Here is a 21,412-nt window from a genome sequence, read left to right as displayed (position 1 = left end):
GGATATATAAGAATTTTAACTGATCTTGTCTCTGCTCTCTAGCTTTTAGCCATCTTAACTGATTTGCGACGAATTGACAGTTTGCAGAACGGCAAGGAGGAATTCTATAGAGACAGTCACCTAGATTATGATAAATCCTTGAATGTGACTGTCTAGAAAATGACTACGAGCTCCCTTAACGATCGGCTTGACTCCTAAACATCAATAGCGGCACCAAATGTAACTTGTGTTGATATATCGATCCAACACTGCTATAGACGTGTTTAAATTTTTAGAGTGGTCCACATTCCACAGAGTAAACGTGAGGATTCGCTTATGACATGCCACGTCTTTGTTGCAAGCTTGTATGGTTACTGCTTCTGTGACGAGCGGAATTTGAATTTTTGACTATTTAAAGCGACATCGTCTCCTACAATTTCTGCAACCAATTTCAACACAACAAGGTTAGACATTGCTAGTTTAGTAACTGAACGATTGCAGTAGTATGATGGCCACTGTGGTACGTTTCTTCACCCTTTCTTCTTATTCTGCTCTGTTCTGCTCGTCTGCAATTTTTAGTTGCATTTTGCACTCAAGACGCCACGCATCAAGTTGATGATGGTGAATTTGCTTACATCCCGTATCCAGTAACTAATTAAATCACTTTACACATATCTAGGCAACTCTTTAGCCAGAGCGGTCTGTCCATTTCCGTCCCATCGTACATCATGACACCCTCGGCGTGGGTGCTCCAATGATCTTCTCAGGTCGGGCGTCAACAGAGTCGGTCCGGTGAGGAATCTGTTGATCAACTGAGAGGTAGGAAACGTGAAGCCCGTTGGGCCTGGACGGGAGGTTGTGTTTGGAAGGGTTTTGTCTCTTCAACTACAGCCGACAAAACCGGGTAGCAAATCAAAGTCTTCAAAGTCTCTTTGCTTTTTCAGAATCCTATTGTAATTTTTTATCTTTTTGTATCGTAGTAAGCATATCTCTGCTAACGCATATACATCAACATGTTGCATGGAATCTTCAAAGCTTGTATTTTCTGAAGTGTTTGGACTAGAGATGGAAGGGAGGAAACAGAGAGTAACCGTCAGCTCAATTCATTCTCTAAGAGCTATTGACTGTGCATACGATGTCGTCGCGACAGTTTTCATATTTGTGTCGTGGGAGCACATTCGATTGTACACTTCAAGCCCAATCTACTTCACTTCAACAACTCAACCATGGCAAATTAGAGTAATCACACACAAGCAGCAGCATTCTTATGGATTTGGCACATATATTAAGACAACTGGAGACAAACAAATACTACAAATTTCGAAAGTATCAGAAATAATTCAAGAAAGAGTCCTTTAACTGTTGGTGTTTTTTAATAGGTTTCGTGTATGTGGGGTTTCCTGTTTTATGATATTATGGTTCCTGCTTCACACACAAGCCCTTTAATTATGTTGGTCTACGTATTATTTCTCATATGAGGTCTCCAAAAGTTTCGTATCCTTAATATACCATGGCTGTTATCTTCACTCGAGTCGTACTCTGATATGGTGGCATGAGACGACTGCTGACGAGGAGCAATCATACTCATAGTCCGTAGAAATCCAATTGTTGAAGTTGATCCAGCTTCAATAAAAGAATTCCGTGTAAATGTATTGCTTCGTCGCAATCCTTCTCCTCGAGTCAATGATGACGCACTACTATTATTATTATTACTACTACTTGTTGAATCGTTTCGGAGTGACATTGTTGATGATTTGGAATGTATTCGTATTGGTTTGGGTGGTGGTACTAGTGGTAGATCGATTTGATCATGAGACGATATTATTGGAGGCTCCACTATTGGTGCTAGAGCTGTTATTGGAAGTAGCTCGGGCAGATCGTCAAATGCCTTCAAATCTGGCATGCTGTGGACATTGATTCTACCAAATGAGCGTGTTCGTGGTATTGGAGTGGGTGGGTATTGGTGTTGCGGACTATTAGGATTACTGTTACTGTTATTATTATTACTGGCAGTCGAATCTGCAGCATAGGTGGTTATGACATCCGACAACTTCAAATCTACCGAAGCTCGACGATTAAATACAGCTAGTTGTTGGGCATCAGCGAGATGAACAGACCCTGTTCTCCAGAAGCGTCTGTTGGGCTCTCTCATAATGGTACTGCCAAATACTCCTCCTGTATCGATTGTTGGATACATGGCTGGAGAGCCTGGCGTTGGTGGTAACGGAGATGACCGTTCCGAAGAGCCATTATTTATAGATGCTAATGACTGTGATGACGGTGTTCGTTCCATAATTACTATACCATCATCTTCATAATCTGTACCTTCTGACGATGGTACTTCTTCAGTTCCATTAGATCGAGTACGACGTCGATAAAATATTGGAGAGTGATGAGTTGCCTTTATACCAAGGTATGATGCACTGCACAAGTTTTGTAAAGTGCTCATCCATGCAGACCGTTCACGTTCCGATGATGCTCCAAAGTCAACTCTCATCGGGAGATCGATATGCTGCAATCGGAAGGAATATGGTACAATGGCTTCTCGATCCGACACTCGCTTCAGCTCATATTGATCCAACCGTAAGAGTGACTTTAGATGATATACGTTGGCCTTCTTTGCCTTCATGATCAGTAAATGTTTTGGAAAGCAAAACACTCCCTGTTTGGATATATGTAATGTTGGTGAATATGATAAAAGCCAAAGTGAAAATACGATGCAGAAAGAAACCTATAGAGAAACTGCACGTACTCTGTACTTGATTTCAGGCACCTCCTTCTCCCAAGTAACAACCCAACATCCACCTCCTTTAGACATGACACCAATATTTTCTCCTGGATATTCTGCTTCTCCAAAGCCAGGTACAAAGAGAGATGCATCAGCTCCAAGACGGCGCAATAACCGTTCAGACCGTTGCGTATTCTCAATCAAGCGCCTCGTAGAGTCTACTTCACCTGCAATAGATTGCATAGTGACTCGAGCCAGAATGAGGGCATTATATTCAGAAGCTGTTGTTGGTGTAAGCCGTATCAGCTCGGATAGGAGAGTTGGGTATTTGCAAATCCTTTGAACAGGCTGCGTGATATTGTAAAAGTATGATTCGGTTATTGAATACTCGACGGCAAGAGCAAAAAACTGCATAACAGCGACTTTGGATTCTTACTTTAATAAGATAATCTCTTAACCCCAACCGTGTCTGAGCCAACATCCGAAAATCTTGCGTAAACGACATCAATTCAACAGAATTGGCATATTTTGATAGTAGCTGCAGGGTGCCATCATACTCTGTACAATATTGCTTATACACACCAAACTGGCCAGCCATGGTGATAAACACATGAGCTATAGCAACTTCACCGGTTTCATTATCTTCTGAATCTTTGAATGCTGTTTCAAGAGTATCCAAAAAGCGTTTTTGCACTTCAAGAAGAGGTCTACCACACTTTACTATGGCAGCCTTGTCCTGCCATGACAACCATGGTGCAAACATCAGCCGTTCAAAGCAGTACTAGAGGGAGAAACAGAGTACTTCAAAATGCCATTCATGCGAAAATCGACTCGGCAAGATCTTTTTTACCTCAACAAGATGCCTCAAATCATGTACATAACCTCTCTCAGTATCCAACAGTTCTCGTCTAGCCATGGCTCTCTTTACAGCCGTATACTCTTCCTCAGACATGTTTTTATTCGTCGAGCTTGAAGACGAGTCCAAATTAGTGCTAGAACCTGTACTGTACATTGTGGGAGACGATCTGGTCCATGTTGCATCACTACCGAATTCCGACGGCAGCGAGTCTGTGGTGAATACTGATGATGGAGGCCTAGGTAGAGGTACTGGTGGTCTAATCGGGAGTGATGTAGACCGACGTGGCATGGTTGGTCGTTTCACCACAGTAGTGGAACTAGATATGGACTGACGATCACCATCATGCGACGACTCGTTATCTGTACGATGCTTTGGTATGAAAGCTGGTGCGATCCTTATATGGGCTTCACCAGGACTATATGTTCGAGCTCTACTAAGTCGTGATGGTGGAATAGGCTCGTGTGTTGATATGGTATGGGGGAAGTCCTCAAACATTAGCGAATAAACTCTTGTTTTCGGACTCGTTTCTCCTCCGCTGTTACTACTAGCATCTAGATCTGGACTAGGGGTTTTACTGACTCGGACATCTTGCAATTGCAAGCGTTTCCGTCTCGTCATGGCATTCTGCCTTCGTAGTAAAGTGTTTGGCGACATGGGTGTTTCTGATGGTGACGGTGTGGTAGAAGGCGATCCTTCGTCCTTGGTATCTATTAGGTTGCGAGTATCCAATGCAAGTGGCCGTATTAATATTGGTGGTCTTTGCCTTGGTGCAAAGGAGAGCGACCTTGAGGGCGAGTCTTTGGGAGGCACATTTGGTGGTTCATTACTATTGACTTCTGGAGGCTCCGTAACGGTTGATGCTACTTCATTTACGATGGAATGCACAGGGACATGATATCTAGCAAACGTCCTATATGAGATTGGCTGATCATCCTCACCATAGTCGATCCCTAGACTCGGTATGGATATAGGTGGTATACTGGGAGCCTCATCATCCGTATTTACACCGGTTGATTCAAAACTTAGCTTCCTAGCATTCGTATTTCGTCCTACATAAGTGCTCTCCGATGTGCGTGGTTCACCCTCCGATGCAGAGCTAATGCTTCTTCTCGTCGGGGATGGATTTACATCGTCAAAGCTAACCGCCAGCTCTCGATCCGATGCTGGATAGGATGAAAGCAAATCATTCATCGTTCCCTCCCCACCAAAGTGTCCCAGAGCGTAGGTTTCCATCTTGGTGTTTGGTGATTCAAGATTGCCACTGCATCTCTAGGGCAAATGCATCCGATGAAGGGCCTACTAGGTAATATGAGGGTTATGAAAGGTAAACCACTTTGACCGAGTTTGTTTTATCGGTCGATGAAAGTGTGGGGTGATTTCGCTGCAAGTTTGGGTAAAGTTCTTGACAATTATGTCGGCAAGTTGTTTGGCTGATGTCGGAGCTTCTCTGAGAACACGAAGCGCGAAAGTCGTGATAACGCAGAGATATGCCTGGATAAATAGAACCGAGTATTCAAGCACTCATCACGATCTCGTATTGTAACATAGTGGTAATTGCACGTGTCTTATGCCTTATTGAAAAAGTTTACGAAAAACACAACAAAATGCTATTACAGATTTCTACGGTTTTATTGTGTGGGAGCACCACCTTGTTGCTGTTGGTAGGCGGCTAGTTGTGCATAATAAGTTTCCCAAGCTGCAACCTGCTGAGGGTCGTACTGTTGCTGCTGTGCTTGTTGCCCATATTGCTGATATTGAGCAGGGTCATATCCATATTGTTGATAAGCACCAGCAGCGTAATCAGTTCCAGGAGCAGCTTGAGCTTGTAGCGGAGGTTGAGCTTGTACTGATGGTGGTGGCTGAGGATTGTCGTAACCAGGAAAACCAGCATTTGTGTTGGTGAATCCTCCTCTTCCTACTCCTTGATATGGTGGTCGATAACCACCTCTATTTTCTTGACCTTGATATGGCGGTCTATATCCTCCTCTTCCAGCTCCGCCACCACCAGCACTGCCACCACCATCTTCTCGCTCTCGTGTTTTCTGCCTTTGATACTCGCTCTTCACAGTTTCAATCAAGTCAGTTGCCAGTTTTTTTGCAGTTTCAACACCAGCTTCGTCTTGGCCACTAAATAAGGATAAGTTTATTAGCTCAACAATTGAGTAAAGAACGAGAGTAACTCGTACCTGATTGCAATGTGTAACTCATCTGTAGCTTCTTGACCAGTAGTTTGATCAATAAATCCAGATCCACGACCCTTCAACTGCACCCGAGTACGAGTCTCTTGCTATAAGGGAATGTGAGATAAAGCAAACTCCTTACACCTAAGGATAAAACATTACCTCAATGTGCTTTACAAATTGACCTCCTGGACCAACAATCTTGGGACGAGTATTGAACGAAGGATCATCAATTCCTACCATGATCTTGGCATCAAAGTACTGTCGAGGTGGCTAAAAGGTTGGCGACTGTTAGACACAACATTCAAATCACAATCCTGTTGCAAACTTACTCTCTGTTGACCAGGCTCAAAGCGAGGACGAAGGAATTCTTGCATGGGAGCGGGAGGTGCTACATTCATCGAATCGTCTATAAGTTCATTAACACGTGCAATGGCCTTGTCCAATGATTCCTTGGTTTGAGCAACAATGTGCAAGAATAGAGGCTAAAAACACCAAGACGTCAATGAGAAATGTGTTTGTTCCACGATGGTGGCTGGAGATCACGTCTTACTGGGTCCTTTTCAGTAGCCAAAGCCTTGTCAGGATAGTATTTTCCACGAGTGATGACACTAGGGGTGTAAATTCAAGTTAGTGATGATATTCTCGTTTATCAAAAGGAACGAACGACCTACTCTGCATCAGTGTCACTCTTTATCTTCTTTTGCGTTTCACCCTTTGTGAGATTGTATCGATTCTTGATGTCATTGATTTCAATATCAGCAGCAAATTCCAATCTACTTCCATCCTTCTGTTTTCAGGAAGCATTTTTCAAAGTTAGCATCATTTTGGGAGGGGGTGAGAATTTAGTCGAGATTCGAGATAATAAGAAGAATGAGAGAAGGGAGGAAGAAGGAAATATGGTCAGTTATTCGTATGTATGTTTGTTTTTGATCCATACCGAACATTGTCGACACAAAATAACCCCTCACAATACAAAGAAATCAACGTTTGAGTCAGCAAGCAAACGGGTTTGTAATGTTTGGTCGTCATGCGTATTCAAAATGTGAAAACAAAAAACAATGTAATGAGACCAACCGTAAGTTGTTGTTTTGGGACATTGAGTCTTCATACTCACCAATTCATGAATCGTAGTCTTGACTCCAGTCTCGGGATTGACATCCACACGAGATGTGGTAACAGCCGTAGCCGACAATGGCGCAGACATTGAAAATGGCGAGTTTGTGGATGCTGACGGAGCACTGGCACCAGCAGGACGTCCTGCCAGAGCATTAATCCTAGCAGCGGCAAGAGCTACTAACTCCAGTGGATCTGGTTTTGGTAGTGTTGGAGCAGGTGTTGATGCTGACTTGGGAGCACTGTCATCAGAATCATATTTCTTGGATGTACTGTCATCACGTCTGCTGCTACGACGGTCACCACCATCATCATCGAATTGCCTGCGTCGTCTGCTTGGTCTAGGTTCATCATCATCCCGTCGTCGTTTATGGTCTCTACTACTGTAATCTTCTCGAGCGTCTCTTTCTCTGCTTCGACTTCTCTCTCTTCGCTGACCAGGCCTGGATTCTCTGTCTCTGTCACTCATCTATGTCTTGCTTCTAGTTATATCACGGATTTCAAGTATGGTCGTTGAAACAAGAAAAAAGTGGAGAAAACGACTAAAAAGACTGTACTTTTATCCTCAAAAGTGCATCCAGCTTGTATATTGAAGACAATAGAATATTGAGAAATCCTTGTAACTCGTTGCCCCTCGCGTTATATTGCGTAAAACGCGTTGGACTTTTGAATTTTGAATTTTGAATCTTTGAATAAGCATACTAGGCAAACCACAAAGCGAACGTTCATTCTGTACTTGCTTCCACGTGAAATTTACATTCCAGAACACGTCGACCCCGGTCTCAAACGCCGAACTGCCGCACATCTTGACATTCTCACACCTAAAAATCAATTGACGATGAATGGAGCTGGAGCGAATGGCGGCATATCTGGCGACACAACGCCAGCAAGCAAGATAACACAGCAGACTGCTCATTATGCTCGAGTACGTATTCTTGTTTCTATGATTCTATCATTCTATCATATTTCCCACTCCGTTTTCAAGAGTACCCAACACCTCCACTTTGGCACTTTAACTATAACATCAATGCTCTACTATCCTTTCTTTGATCAGTACTCTAATATCCTTTATTTTAACTGTATTCCATTCTCCATTACAACAGCTCTTCCAAAAATTCCTCGATGATTCAACACCCTACTACACATACCGATGGGGATTCACTGCCTTTGTATCCCTCATATACTTTATACGTGTCTTCTCCATACAAGGATGGTACATTGTTACGGTAATCGCGCACCTGTCATTCACTTAGCACCAACAATCACCACTACTTGACTTTACACCAACAAATACCACTACCTGAATTCTAACCCTTGCAAATCTCACACTAGTACGCACTGGGAATATATCTATTGAATCTCTTCTTGGCATTCCTACAACCGAAATTCGATCCAGCTATGGATTCAAGTCCCTTGGATGGCGATGATGACGATTCAAAGGAACAGGGAGGGCTACCTACTAAAATGGATGATGAGTTTCGGCCGTTTATTAGGAGATTGCCTGAATTCAAGTTCTGGTACGTGTTGCTGTTGTGGTGTGGAGAGACGCAATGCTTGAACATAGTAGTGTGTTGACCAAGTTTTTGATTCCGTAGGTACGCAGCGACGAGAGCATTTCTCATCGCTTTCTTTTGTACATTTTTCTCCATTCTTGATATACCCGTGTTTTGGCCAATTCTGCTGTAACTATGCCATTGCATCCTATCAGTTAAATGCAAGGTCGCTAACAATCTTGATATATAGTGTGTACTTTTTCATCTTGTTTGGAATCACAATGAGGAGGCAGATAAAACATATGATAAAATATCGATACATACCATTCAACTTGGGCAAAAAGACTTATGCTGGGCCTGGTGGTGGACCTGCAAATCAAAAGAACAACAAGTGAAGAACCACATGTATTTGAGTTTTGCAGAAACCGTGGAGCTTAATCTTGTAACTTTACCCTTTTTAAAATATCAGTTCTTCCTGCTCGACCCAATATAGACTTTGGCAGTTTAAACAAAAAAAAAAGACTTTATATAAGGACTTAGCACGTTTACAGTTTCACATAAACTTATATCATGGTTCTATTTTGCAAGATTCTCAATGGTAAAAACTACTACTGACTACTACTGATCTCAATATACACAATCTAATGCATGCGAACAACCCTCCCGAAAGTTCAATCCGTAATTGCAAGGTACAGCCACGACGTAGCGCCATCAACAAAGCTCTTGACTCGTGTTGTAACGGAAGCAGACCCCTCCCTTCGTCCTCCACGTATCCTCAATGCCTCATCATCACCATGATCTCCTTGTGAACCACCGGCTGCAGCAGCTCTCGCCAAATCCAATCGTACTCCTATCCTAAGCTGTTGACTAACCCTCCTCCATACTTCTCGCTGCCATCGTTCCTGTTCTGCTCTTGCTTCTGTAAATACTCTAGATTGTGGCCCAGGAAGCCATGGTAATGGGAGACGTCCTATCAGTGCTGGATGGAGATACGTGTGAAGCTGCAAATCATCATAATTACGTGGTGATATAGATGGAGTAGGAATGGATGATGGATTAATGTTGTTGTTATTGCTACTGTTATTCGTACTGGCAGTTGGTGTACTACCACCATTGGCTAATATGAGGTCTTGCTCATCGCCTGACGCTAGGAATGGCCAATGAGCTGCGTCTAGTGGCGTATCAAGTACACCCGTAACGTGAGACATTGGCGGTTCGATGTGGAATGAATCATCTGCTGCAGTTGCGGTACTACCATTCTCTGCTATCGTGATATGCAAGTGACTAGCATCATGTTCACTAGTCGTTTGTGAGGTAACACTATCTTGTCGGCTTCGATCGATCCATGATGGTGGATGATATGCGGATACTGGATCATTATCACGACGACCATTTTGAGGCCTTGCGGTGTCCTTTTCATCGTCTGAATCTGACATACCATCACTACTTAATAGCGGTTGTTGTTCGTCAGATGAAGACCTGGCTCGAGTCCTTCGAACACCAGCAATAGCTGCAGCTCTAGATGTCCTCCTTGGTCGTTGTCTCTGGCGAATGGTTTTCGATACTTTTTCGGTGGCGGCTACATCTTCAACTGCGACACTAGATGATGCACCATGGAGATAGCCAGCAGATAGTTGTTTGGGCGTAAGCCAAGGATTTGAGAGATACTCATTATGTGTTATCAAATCATTTGGTGAGACCTCCTTCAACTCTTTACCCATTGAAGACTCAGATCGCTCAGCAACATGTGTGAGCTCTTCAGGTGCGATGCTAGGAGACGTTTGTGTCTGCATGGCTTCTCTCCTTCCTACATGGGTATCTGGGCCTAGTTCTTGGACTATCTGACCAAGAATTTCCATGGGCACATTTCTAGTTTGTTTAAAATATCCTTGCTTCATCCACCTACAAAGTATTTGAGAATTTGATTTTTTCGTTAAGTCTTAAATTGTTACTTTTTGTAACTTACCAATAGACAAAAAAGGTTATAATCAAGAGAGGAATCATGGATAACAGGGTGTAAGCATATGGACCCCAAGTTGCAGCTCTGATAAACACAAAGTCAAACTTTTCAACCTCCGCTCCATCTCTTGGCACCATTTTCAGAGCAAGCACAGCCAACATCACAATCTAAAACATTGTCGGTCAAAAAAAACGCATAAAAAATGTGTGCTATATCTTGGATTACCTGATAGATGACTAGCCCCAGCATAGTTCGATTGACAACAAGAGGCACAAATCCGCCGAGGGTCTCGAACTTTGGTATATGCACATACAATAATTGATACTAAAAGTTGAATATTCAAAAGTTAGCCTTTAAAAACTGGCAAAAACCATTGCAGAGAGTTTACTTTATAGACAACCCATGCAATCCCAAAGCACAATGCACAAAATGGTAGGACGATGGGAAGTATTTGAGAGTATGTTAACCCAACTGCCAATATCAATAATGGCATAGGGAACTACGATAACGACGATGTAAGTATGTTGCTCCTCGCACTTTGCAGCAAATAGAAAGCCATGTAGTCTTTTTGCACTGCTCAGACACTCTTACAGCAATTCCATAATTGATGGAGGTCAGCACAGACGGATAGTAAGCATCTGATACATCTCTGGGACTGTTTCGAGTCCATGGTGCAAGTCGACTGACAAATGTCAAGAAAAGAGGACCCACCAACAGCAATTGCGCTGGAAAGATGGCAAAAGCCTGGACGATAATGTAATTGACCTATTATGGGACCGAGGGAAAATGAGACCGAGACAAAGAAAAAAAGAAGAATCTCTGGATTTGTAAATGCCGCGAAGATCCATACATAGAAGGAGGCCATTCTCGGCATGCTGTCGGCAAGAATATTAAGGAGAAGAGTTGGTTGTTGAATGACATCAAAGATGGAGATGGCATTCCAGACACTTCGAGCGATGGCGAAGACGATTACGATGTTGGTAATGAGATACCAATAGTACCTGTAGGGAAACAATCAATTGAAGCAAAGCAAAGCAAGAAAAGCACTATTAATGCAACAATGATTACTTGGAAAGCACAGACTGTTCCAACCAACTCAACGCTTCCAACCCTTGAGCCTGCGATAGATCTGTTTACGGGTATAGTGAGTTACAAGAGTAGATACAACTGATTTATAAGAACGGCGAACTTACAGAATAGCAAGGAGGGGAGCGTGGCAAGCCACAAGGAAGTCACCAACGCTGGTAATGCACCAGTCAACAAACTTCGGATGAATGGAGTCATGCTTTCAAACAAATCCTTCAGTTGTGGGAATAGCTTTGCCAATCCGGCTGGAGTCGTCCAACCAGCGAGGAATGCAACTAAACATGATAGTCGTGTCAGTGTAGCTTCTGTAACAAGGAATCTTTTGCCAACAGATCGTACTTGGAGTAGCAGTGAAGAAGACCAATACAATAAGCGACATCTGAACACCCAATCCTCTCATAAATTTGATCAGCGGATTGGCTGATGACGACGACAAGTTTGGCCAAAACACATCTCTCGGTTCTGGAGCTGGTCTAGTCATACAAGCTAACGGTCTCTTTCCAAGCAATATTTGAGAAGCCAATGTTGCAGATACGGGAGAATCAAAAGTAACGAATGCTACGGCTGTAGGTGTTGAATGTTCAGGCACTCGTCGTAAACGAGCGACTTCCAAATCCCATTCGATAAACTTGGCTCCATAGTAATCAGCCGAGTCTACTGATGATCCTACTAATCCCATAAATCCAGTACGGTGGCGAGGTCGGAGATGTTTTGGTACAGCGTCTAATTGAGCCTTGATTTCAAATATACAGGCTTCGTTTTTATCCAGCGGTGCTAATCTACGTGGTGATGCTACTGACGAGACTGAGGCTGAATCATTATCCAAATGTGATGCTAAGAGTTGTGACTTGAGATTCCTCCACCATTGACCACGACGTGATTTTACTGCAGCGTACAAACATTCCTAGTTCAACAACTTGTGAGCACATAACGCAAAAACAAGGCCATGTAATCATCTGAATTCTTACTAGCTGTTTCAGATAATACGCCCTCATCGCCACAGCCTCTCTCAGCTTGACCCATCGTCGACATATAACAACATTTTCAACAGTCCCGATACCCAATCCTTCATAGAATGAAGCGAGGTCGACTTCATGTCTCAGTTCTGATGGTATTCCAAACACCATGACAGAGCGCATCTCAATTTTACTCAGTTTCGAGCGTCTCAAGACATATTCCTGTTGCTGCAGTCGTAGGGCGATAAAAGACCTGTAAAATCGAATGACATGATAATATACGATGAATGTGAAGATCCATGTGAATACGATGTGTGTGCTGAGGATTGAGTACGATTGGTTTGGTACGTTCTCGATAGACATGAGAGTGAGCCATTGTTCCTATATTGCGAATGATTTAGTTCTTGGCGAACTGTAGGGGTTGCAAACTCGAGGAATCAACAAGTTACCTCACTGATCTTGGCAGGCAAATCTCCCGAAGCGGTGACATTCAATGGAATCAAGACAAACGCACTATATAAGAATGATATGTTTTGTTGAGTGAAGTGTCTCGAGCTTAAATCAAGACAGTCCGACAGACTCACCCAATGACCGATAGCACTGCGAACAGCTGGCAGCACATCTTCAAGAATCGCAGCAACTAGAAACAAGTGCAAGTTTACACTGTCAGCACGTGAAGCAGATGTGTGCATATATAGTTTAAAGTTTACCATAGCACCGTCGAGCCCAACATTGCTGATCAACTCTGCTTCAGTAACGTAGAATATCGGTACTAGCCAAGACAGACATCCTCTTGGAAGCTTTGGTGGTGCAACTCTAGTAGAAAAACAAAAACCGTCAATGACCAGCACACCTGTTCAACAAATGTCTGAACATCCCGTTCCGTTACCGACCTCTTTAATCGTAATCGAGGCGAATAAGTCAACGGAAAGAATGCTCGAAAGATTGAAAATGCAATGATGAAAGCAAGCCCAAGAGCAAAGTACAGGCCAAGAGCCAGCGAAATGCCGACTAGGAGAAACTTGCAAGATTAGCTTTTTCAATCAGGAAGGATCAAGAACAAGTACGAACGATACCTGGTTTGTACACCTCTGGATCCTTGGCACTCATTCTAATTTCCTTATTCAGTCCATGTAACGAGCTGTAGCATCAAAGTTGGGGTTTTGTCAAAAACCAGCCAAACACGATTATTGAATGGACATACCCAAACTTGCTGGACGCGACCGGAACGTTTTGATGGTTATTATTTACGCGTACCTACCTATCTACCGTTTGAAATTGAATCTCGCCATCGAAACAAGTTGATATCAGTAGCAGAGTCGCTAACGATCTTTAAGTGACTTTCCTGCGACTAGACCGCCTACAGGTACGAAGAGAGACTGGAAAAGGGACGATCCAAATCTTGCTCATAATCCATGATCGTCCATCTCCCAGAAAACTGGCCTCAGAAAGTTTTCATAATGGTCAGGCTTTGCATTGCCATAAAGCTTTCAATAAAACAACAAACCTGAAGCTCCCAACCGCTGAAGCGTGCACTTCATATGAGCTCTCTGGACTCGTCGTAGGCTCCTGGATGTGATGCATCCCCTCATGAATGCCAAATACCTGCGCTCTGTGAGGAGAGCTTGCAAGTCAAACAGGAAATGGTGGATGCATGCAATGATTGCCTATATCATATTGATAACCACGTCCAGGGCCTATAATCACTATCAGGAAACTTCTGTTACCGATGCGGTGGACTCTGAGCTTGTAATGGACCCCAAACTAACACCAACGATAACGATGCTGTATATTGATACCATCCAGGACACGTTTTCAGAGGCAATAATGAGGAATCGTATGGAGTATTGTACGATACATGACATCCACCTCGTAGACTTGAGCGATCGTGTACCTGAATACAATACATCAGCTCAATGGGTGAGTGGCACTGTCGCCAAACGCAAAGACTTGACTACGCTATACATGATTGACAGCTCAGACTCTTTGCATCTGTAGGCAAGGTACTTTGGACTGAAAGAGCTACTGGCTGCAGATCTAGACCCAAACCACTGGCTGATTTGGTTAGATTCTGATGTTTTAATCACGAACATAAACCAACGATTTGACCAATTAATTCATACGTATGGTACCGGAACCACTGATCTCATAATATCAAGAGATCCAAGCTACAAGAAATGGGTTGGAAGGAATACTTCCATAGTAAATTCTGGTGTCTTCTTGCTACTGCACTCGCAGTGGTCTAGAACATTTATAGATAGGATGCTGGACTCGAGACACGCTCGTGATGGAATGACGGGACTCGTAGATCAGCGTATTATGGCAAATATTTTGTTGGAGCATGAGAACCTGAAAGCCAAACCAATACAACCACATGAAACGCACGAAAAGGTGACTGTAGTAGAGAATAGAGAGCTCAACGGCTTTTGCAGACCAAATCAATACTATAGAGGAGACGTAGGACTATTTTCTTGGAAGAAGGGGGACTTTATAGCACATCTGTCTAGTATATCGAGAGCAGATAGAGTGTTGCTGTTGCCAAAGTTGGTGGAATATATGGGCAACGAAAAGGCTACAGCTGATGATAATCCGTGTCTACCGCCAACGATGTCTAGAGTATGGAGAAGAAAGAACGGATCTGGGAGGAGATAGTGTATGTTCGTAGGTGAATATTGCAGATTACAATATTGTATATAACACACGTAGAAGCTAGAAGTATCATATATCATAATAATGACCCCATCATATTCGGCCTTGATCCTGTCTTGTTCCTCTCGTACCTTATGAAACGACTTGCCAATACTACTTCGCACACTTCGCATCTCATAGATCCAAACGACGCAATGTTGATTGCACTCTCCGGACCACCATGCTCAGGAAAGGACTCTCTCATAAGCTACCTAGTATCCCAGCACGATTTCACTCATCTTCGCTTACCACCTCCCCAACATTCCTCAAACCGTCAACTGTATAATGAAACAGACGATACGATAGCAGAACTATGCTTTAGCAGTGCTGAAAAGGCATTAGAATATATATTAAAGAAGGATTGGCGTAAGAACTATGTTCTCTCGCCTATTGAACGGGTCGTTGATGCGCTTGACATCAAGAGGAGGCCATTTGCGCTTTTGGTTTCTGTAGAGGTTTGGTGCCTTGTATTGAGAATAGTTTGAAATATGGAATTTAATATTGATGTTTGATTTACTGTGCTTAGGCTCCTACATCACTTCGCTATAAAAGGTGTCGTGAACGATGTGTGTCAATAGGTATAACTCCTCCTACTCTGGACGAGTTCGTATATGGTGACGATCAGCACATGTATGGAAGTCTATTCATTTCTACCCCATCAAGTGACGGTACCATAACTCCACCAACATCATATGACGACGACGACACCACACTCTCCACAAACCTCGCATCAGCTCTAGCACTATCAGACTCTCCACGTCCAAACCTCCTCACAGACGAAGCCCCACCATACTCAATATACAACGTTTCAAGCACCGCAGACCTCCACATACTAAACCACCACCCAACAATCACCTCCTTCCACCACCATCTCGCGTCTCTAGACCTCCTCTCACCACACCGTCTGCGTCCCACCTGGGACTCGTATTTTATGAAGATGTGCGATCTAGCTGCTCGGCGCTCAAACTGTATGAAACGACGTGTGGGGTGTATTTTGGTAAAGGAGAATCGAGTTGTCGCGACGGGGTACAATGGGACGCCGCGTGGGGTGCTGAATTGTAATCAGGGCGGGTGTCCGAGGTGTAATGATGGTGCTGGAAGGGGGGTTGGGTTGGATGAGTGTTTGTGTTTGCATGCTGAAGAGGTATGTGACATCAAGAAGTTTCTGAGGAAGTCTTTTGTTCGTGCTGATCATCTATAAAACGTTTCCGCGTGCGTTTAGAACGCACTGCTAGAAGCTGGTCGAGCACGTGTCGAACATGGTGGATCTGATTCTGGTGCTATCTTGTACTGCAACACATGCCCTGTAAGTATCCACAGACCAAAAAACAGCAACCGCACAACATCCGATGATGAAAGTCACTCACGAGGCAATTTACTTCCCTTTACAGTGCTTGGGATGTGCCAAAAAGATCATTCAAGTTGGTGTTCGTGAAGTGGTCTTTTCGCAATCGTACGGAATGGACGAATTGACTGAAAAACTCTTGTCACAAGCGGGAGTGAAACTGCGACAGTTTGCTCATGAAGATTATATATAAGATCGTCATATTGTTTGATAGAGCCTGTGACAAGAAATGTGATATAAAACATTTGCCAAATGTGCCAGCTTTTTGCCCGTGCATGGAAGTTGTTATGTAAGCCCGTAACGGGAACGTGACATATAGGAACAATGAGACCACATCAGCCTTTATCTTTTTTGTGTGCATGAAAATGGTGTTCTATTAAACTACGATTTTTTGGCAAACCCAAAAGGAACAAAATATATAAAAAAAGAATCGCTAATCTCTACTTAATACTTCCAAATTTCCCTTCAATCTCCTCCCCATCCTTACGGAAGTTGTTCCCCCTTAATGAGAAACCCACTCCCCTCACCTCTCTCCTTGCCAAACTTTGTCAACAGACTCTGCTGATGCTGATTCCTCATGTTATCCATAATCCCCTTTCCAAAAGTTTTTACACTACTTCCTATGTTGTTGCCACTGTTGCCATTCCTCTTCTTTCCACCACGACGAGACTCGTTATCAGTGCCAACTTCAGCACCTGAATCATTTGGTCGATCAGTCCATGGATTAACTGGCGGTGACCTCATTTCGATTTCTTCTGGTTCGTCGTCTTCTTCAGATGATGGTGCAAAGTTCCGTTCAATGTCTGCGTTACTTGGCTGCTTAAATGTGGTTGACTTGTATGATAAGGTGCCGTTAGAAGTCACTTTTTTACCACCATTACTATTACTACTATTATTATTACGTCCAGTGTATGACCGAGATCGAGACGTCGTCGTGTTTTCAAATGGATCTACAATCGGATCTCCCTCGACAATAACTCTTACTGGCATACCAGGAGCAGCAGTAGATACCGAATCATCCCATGGCGAGGCATCAAATATAGTCGTCTTGTCTTCAGGCATCTTGTTCCATCGTCCAGCACCGCCAGTAAGCACAGGGAAATTACCACGCGAGCTAGGTCCAAAGAATGACTTGTTTCTACTACCATCACCATCTCTGTCTGGTCGTTTACCCTTCAAGTGACGACGCACAGCTCGTGGCATTTTAACTTGGAAGTTGTGCTTTTCGCCAGTGTTTCTGCCACGTCTGTAGCACCACCATGCGAGACCGAATAGCACCAGGAGGAAGATGAAGAGACCTACTACTACTGCAGCAATCAGTTCTGCGTATTTGGAACCATTGTTTGGTGCTGCAGGTGTTTCGGCGCCTGGCAGTGGTACGAATATGGATTGTGCGTCTGGTACCCATCCGAATTGTGGTGGTTGGACCGTGTCGCCGTCTGCTAGTGCGATGGCACAGGATGTGGTGGGGAGATCTGGGATCTTATATAGAGGTACGTCACATGTTGGGTTCAGGAATTCATATGCTTGGGTATCTACGAAAGAGTCATTAATACTAAGCGTCAAGCCGCTTTATGTGCAAAGAACATCTGCTTGGCATCATCACTTACTACTGGAAATGTTTCTGAAGTAGGTTGGGAAGGTCAAGTTGGTATATGGACCATGAATCATTTCCACAACGTCTATAAAAAAGAACTCAAAATATAAGTCGTGATGATTTGACAAAAATAAAAAAAAATTAAAACGGTTCGCAACTAGGGGAGGTATACCTAAAAGGCTCGATATAGGTTGTGCAGGGTACCACAATGGCCAAGCTACAAGAAATACAGTAGTCAGAATACGAATCCACGCAGCATAAAAAAAAGAAGGCATCTGTTTTACCATCATAAGCTTTGGGAGTCCGGGTTCTATCTGCTCTATATACAGCTCGATTATTATAAAACTTGTATGGGACGGAGATTCCAGCCTGGTAGGTCATTCCATAGTTGGTTTGGAAGGACTCAAACGTATATACACCGTCCTGAATAGGCACACTAGAATCATCATTGGTTCCACCGACAGCCGTGTTGTCCAACAGATAATCAGCAGCTAATACACCCACTAGCATGTTAGTCTGATCTACAAAGTATCCCGAGTCCGGCATTGCGATAGGTATACCAGCAGCATCTTTTATCAGTTGCTGAGAGTATGCTTCATCAGGAGATACATATCTCCCATTCTCGAGCTTGAGCCATGCGACAATGGGCAGATTGGTTTGACCTACAAATCCACTGACTCCGGATACTATGCAAGTGTATTCACCAGCGACACGACTGAATAGACGACCAGTCCAATCATCGAGATTGTAGAATGCAGCGAATAGTTTGATCCATTCGAATCTAGCCATTGGTGTGATTTCGCTTTGGTAGAGTGTTGGGACTTGTGGGGGCAATGCGCTGGATCCTGCAAAGAGCGTTCCGGCAAAGAGGATATCTGCTGAGACTGGTGGGACACCACTGCTTGGTAATGCCTGGATACTGCCGTTGGTTACGGCTGTCTGCATACAAGGTGAGATGATGTCGTCCAAGTTGGTTGCAGAGGTTACTGAGCCTCCTTGACCAAATCGCTAAAGTGGGAAAAAAAGTCAGGGTATTGATTCTGAACATACAATATGCATTTGTGGTAGTTACCTCAATGTAACGTATACTGGGCATGTCAGCAAACGCAGCACTTCTGACTGGGATTGACACGTAGTTGGTAGCTGGTATACCAGTTACATTTGGTTGAGGGTTGTTGCACAAGTCTACATAGTAGTTAGTGAGGTGTAAGCAGCCAAGATATTAAAGTAATATGAAACAGGGTAGCAAGCAAACTTACACAATACAAAGACTGTTGGTGGACTAGTGGCAGTAATATTGACAATCTTGTATGTGTTTGTGTATGTAATCGTAAAGTACTTGGCATAACCTAAAGAAGAATTCATACATGAAAAGGGTAAGTATAAACGATCTGTTGTATAATTTGCGTGGTTTGCCTCAAAACCACCACAAGGTGTTTCCGTGGTCTCATTCCAGCTGGAAGGGGTAACGTTGCGACAGCTGGCGGTAGAAAAATGCCTCGAAAATATAGAGCGACTTGTTCCCTTGTCTTATACAGGTTGTTCATCCAATACACTGCCGCGGTCAGTGTATGGGCAATTCGGACAACGAGCAAAAAAAAGCAGCAATAACACAGAGACCATAGTAGTGACTTACTGACTGTAGCCTGATTGTTTGCAAAGTAGTTTACGTTGGCATCGTAGCTGTTTGGTCTAATGGGACATGGGTCTTGCGGAAAAGCTCTGACTATCGAGCACCATGCCAGGAGTGCTATGCACAGAGAGGTGCTTCGAGGGAGCATTCTGGAGGTGTCTACAATAATGTAATAATATAGCCAAACTAGCGATATATCTGAGCCTCTGTCTCTCTCCACTTGGTTGTTTTTCGTCAATGTTTGCAATTTAGTTGGGAAGGGAGGAAGGCAAGTCTGCTTATATTGATTGATGCGAGCAAAGACAAGGAGGAGAGAAGAACTGATAGGACTCCAAAGTTGCTGCTTGAGACCGTAATCCGACACTAGTACCAGTTCTGATCATGAACAAGTATTGGATCAAACTGTCTTGCTACTTGCGGTGTGATGAATATGGATCAAACCGTGTTTTCTCGCAGCTCTGTAGTGTATTTCGACGTGGTTTACACATAGAATGAGTAAAACTACGTTTCGTTACTATTCCCTGGCCCAGTACTTGTTGATCGTGTTCGCAGTCGCCAACAAACATCCTACCCAATTACTACTGTATGGAATGCTGGCAGCTCTACCCGATCAGACCGTCCTATCACCTGCAAAGGCATCCAATGCCAACACAGCTCCAGGCACGAACGATGAAGAGGCCCAGTACCTGTCCCTACTAAACCGTATTCTACAGGAAGGAGAAACACGTCAAGATCGCACTGGAACTGGAACAAAATCCCTCTTTGCTCCTCCTCAATGCAGATTCAACCTAAAAGACAACATATTTCCCCTCCTAACCACAAAACGGGTCGCATTCCGTGCCATATTCGAGGAATTGATGTGGTTTATTCGGGGATGTACTGATGGTAAACTGCTCGCTGCTAAAGGTGTAAAGATATGGGAGGGTAATGGTAGTAGGGCTTATCTGGATTCTATTGGTCTGAGTCATCGTAGAGAGGGAGATCTGGGTCCTGTCTATGGGTTTCAGTGGAGACACTTTGGTGCTCAGTATGTTGATGCTGATGCTGACTATACTGGCAAAGGAGTAGATCAGTTGAAACAGGTATTGCACAAGATTGTACATAAACCACAGGATAGGCGTATTGTCCTTAGTGCTTGGAATCCGGCTGGTAAGTCACTGCTGCTGCTGCTGCTGTGCTTTCATCACTATTAGGTTTGATGGAACAAATCATAGTAACGTGTCATAAACCATGTTTGCTCCATGTTCATTAGACTTGGCAGTAATGGCCCTGCCACCATGCCACATGTTTGTCCAATTCTACGTATCACTCCCAACATCGCCAGGCACCAAACCAGTCCTCTCATGCCAACTATACCAACGATCTTGCGACATGGGACTAGGGATTCCATTCAATATCGCTTCATACTCGCTATTCTTGATCTTGGTCGCTCACGTCACTGGATGCACGCCTGGAGAATTCGTGCATTGTATGGGCGATACTCATATATACTTGGATCATGTCGATGCGCTTAAAGAGCAAATCACTAGAACTCCGAGGGCATTCCCGACTATAAAGATTAAGAGGGCTAGACCCGAGGGGGTATTGTCTGATGAGGAGATGGTTAGGGCGCTGGAGGCGTTTCAGTTTGAGGATATTGAAATCATTGGGTGCGAGGATGGTTTTTCTTTGCTCCTTGTAATTGGACACTTGCTTTTACTGAATTTGAATCTTCTATAGATACAATCCACATCCAACCATCAAAATGGCCATGTCTGTATAGTCAATAACTGAACGAAAGGGTCCGTATGTG

General features: G+C 43.6%; 7 protein-coding genes across 7 annotated transcripts; 3 read left to right on the top strand and 4 right to left on the bottom strand.

Annotated features, from left to right (window-relative positions):
• Positions 1-1,435: 1,435 nt before the first annotated feature.
• Positions 1,436-4,799, bottom strand: SmJEL517_g00836 (uncharacterized protein; the record flags this gene model as incomplete). The annotated part of the gene is made up of 4 exons (XM_031166764.1): positions 1,436-2,641; positions 2,732-3,055; positions 3,144-3,488; positions 3,558-4,799. 4 exons carry the CDS (start codon positions 4,797-4,799, stop codon positions 1,436-1,438), a joined length of 3,117 nt encoding a protein of 1,038 aa, XP_031027276.1.
• A 395-nt stretch (positions 4,800-5,194) lies between these two features.
• SmJEL517_g00835 (uncharacterized protein) lies at positions 5,195-7,331 on the bottom strand (the record flags this gene model as incomplete). Its single annotated transcript, XM_031166763.1, has 7 exons — positions 5,195-5,693; positions 5,753-5,853; positions 5,909-6,019; positions 6,079-6,231; positions 6,300-6,357; positions 6,421-6,536; positions 6,864-7,331. 7 exons carry the CDS (start codon positions 7,329-7,331, stop codon positions 5,195-5,197), a joined length of 1,506 nt encoding a protein of 501 aa, XP_031027279.1.
• A 369-nt stretch (positions 7,332-7,700) lies between these two features.
• SmJEL517_g00834 (uncharacterized protein) lies at positions 7,701-8,750 on the top strand (the record flags this gene model as incomplete). The annotated part of the gene is made up of 4 exons (XM_031166762.1): positions 7,701-7,787; positions 7,966-8,088; positions 8,195-8,379; positions 8,606-8,750. 4 exons carry the CDS (start codon positions 7,701-7,703, stop codon positions 8,748-8,750), a joined length of 540 nt encoding a protein of 179 aa, XP_031027278.1.
• A 276-nt stretch (positions 8,751-9,026) lies between these two features.
• On the bottom strand, positions 9,027-13,467 carry SmJEL517_g00833 (uncharacterized protein; the record flags this gene model as incomplete). Its single annotated transcript, XM_031166761.1, has 15 exons — positions 9,027-10,257; positions 10,322-10,482; positions 10,541-10,639; positions 10,704-10,814; positions 10,907-11,080; positions 11,166-11,316; positions 11,384-11,444; positions 11,509-11,676; positions 11,741-12,305; positions 12,370-12,738; positions 12,807-12,870; positions 12,942-12,997; positions 13,068-13,173; positions 13,251-13,368; positions 13,434-13,467. The coding sequence occupies 15 exons, from the start codon at positions 13,465-13,467 to the stop codon at positions 9,027-9,029; spliced, it is 3,468 nt and encodes a 1,155-aa protein (XP_031027281.1).
• A 717-nt stretch (positions 13,468-14,184) lies between these two features.
• On the top strand, positions 14,185-16,583 carry SmJEL517_g00832 (uncharacterized protein; the record flags this gene model as incomplete). Its single annotated transcript, XM_031166760.1, has 6 exons — positions 14,185-14,277; positions 14,356-14,973; positions 15,036-15,500; positions 15,572-16,189; positions 16,268-16,351; positions 16,437-16,583. The coding sequence occupies 6 exons, from the start codon at positions 14,185-14,187 to the stop codon at positions 16,581-16,583; spliced, it is 2,025 nt and encodes a 674-aa protein (XP_031027280.1).
• A 290-nt stretch (positions 16,584-16,873) lies between these two features.
• Positions 16,874-19,768, bottom strand: SmJEL517_g00831 (uncharacterized protein; the record flags this gene model as incomplete). Its single annotated transcript, XM_031166759.1, has 7 exons — positions 16,874-17,925; positions 18,001-18,072; positions 18,160-18,204; positions 18,272-18,995; positions 19,060-19,172; positions 19,247-19,336; positions 19,624-19,768. 7 exons carry the CDS (start codon positions 19,766-19,768, stop codon positions 16,874-16,876), a joined length of 2,241 nt encoding a protein of 746 aa, XP_031027283.1.
• Positions 19,769-20,111: 343 nt separating this feature from the next.
• Positions 20,112-21,382, top strand: CDC21 (thymidylate synthase; the record flags this gene model as incomplete). The annotated part of the gene is made up of 3 exons (XM_031166758.1): positions 20,112-20,769; positions 20,873-21,269; positions 21,340-21,382. The coding sequence occupies 3 exons, from the start codon at positions 20,112-20,114 to the stop codon at positions 21,380-21,382; spliced, it is 1,098 nt and encodes a 365-aa protein (XP_031027282.1).
• Between the last annotated feature and the right edge of the window lie 30 nt (positions 21,383-21,412).

Source organism: Synchytrium microbalum, assembly GCF_006535985.1.
Source record: "Synchytrium microbalum strain JEL517 chromosome Unknown SmJEL517_scf0003, whole genome shotgun sequence".
Classification (NCBI taxonomy): domain Eukaryota; kingdom Fungi; phylum Chytridiomycota; class Chytridiomycetes; order Synchytriales; family Synchytriaceae; genus Synchytrium; species Synchytrium microbalum.
The sequence above is the reverse complement of the archived record's forward strand: the minus strand, read 5'-3'. Positions and strand labels throughout refer to the sequence as shown.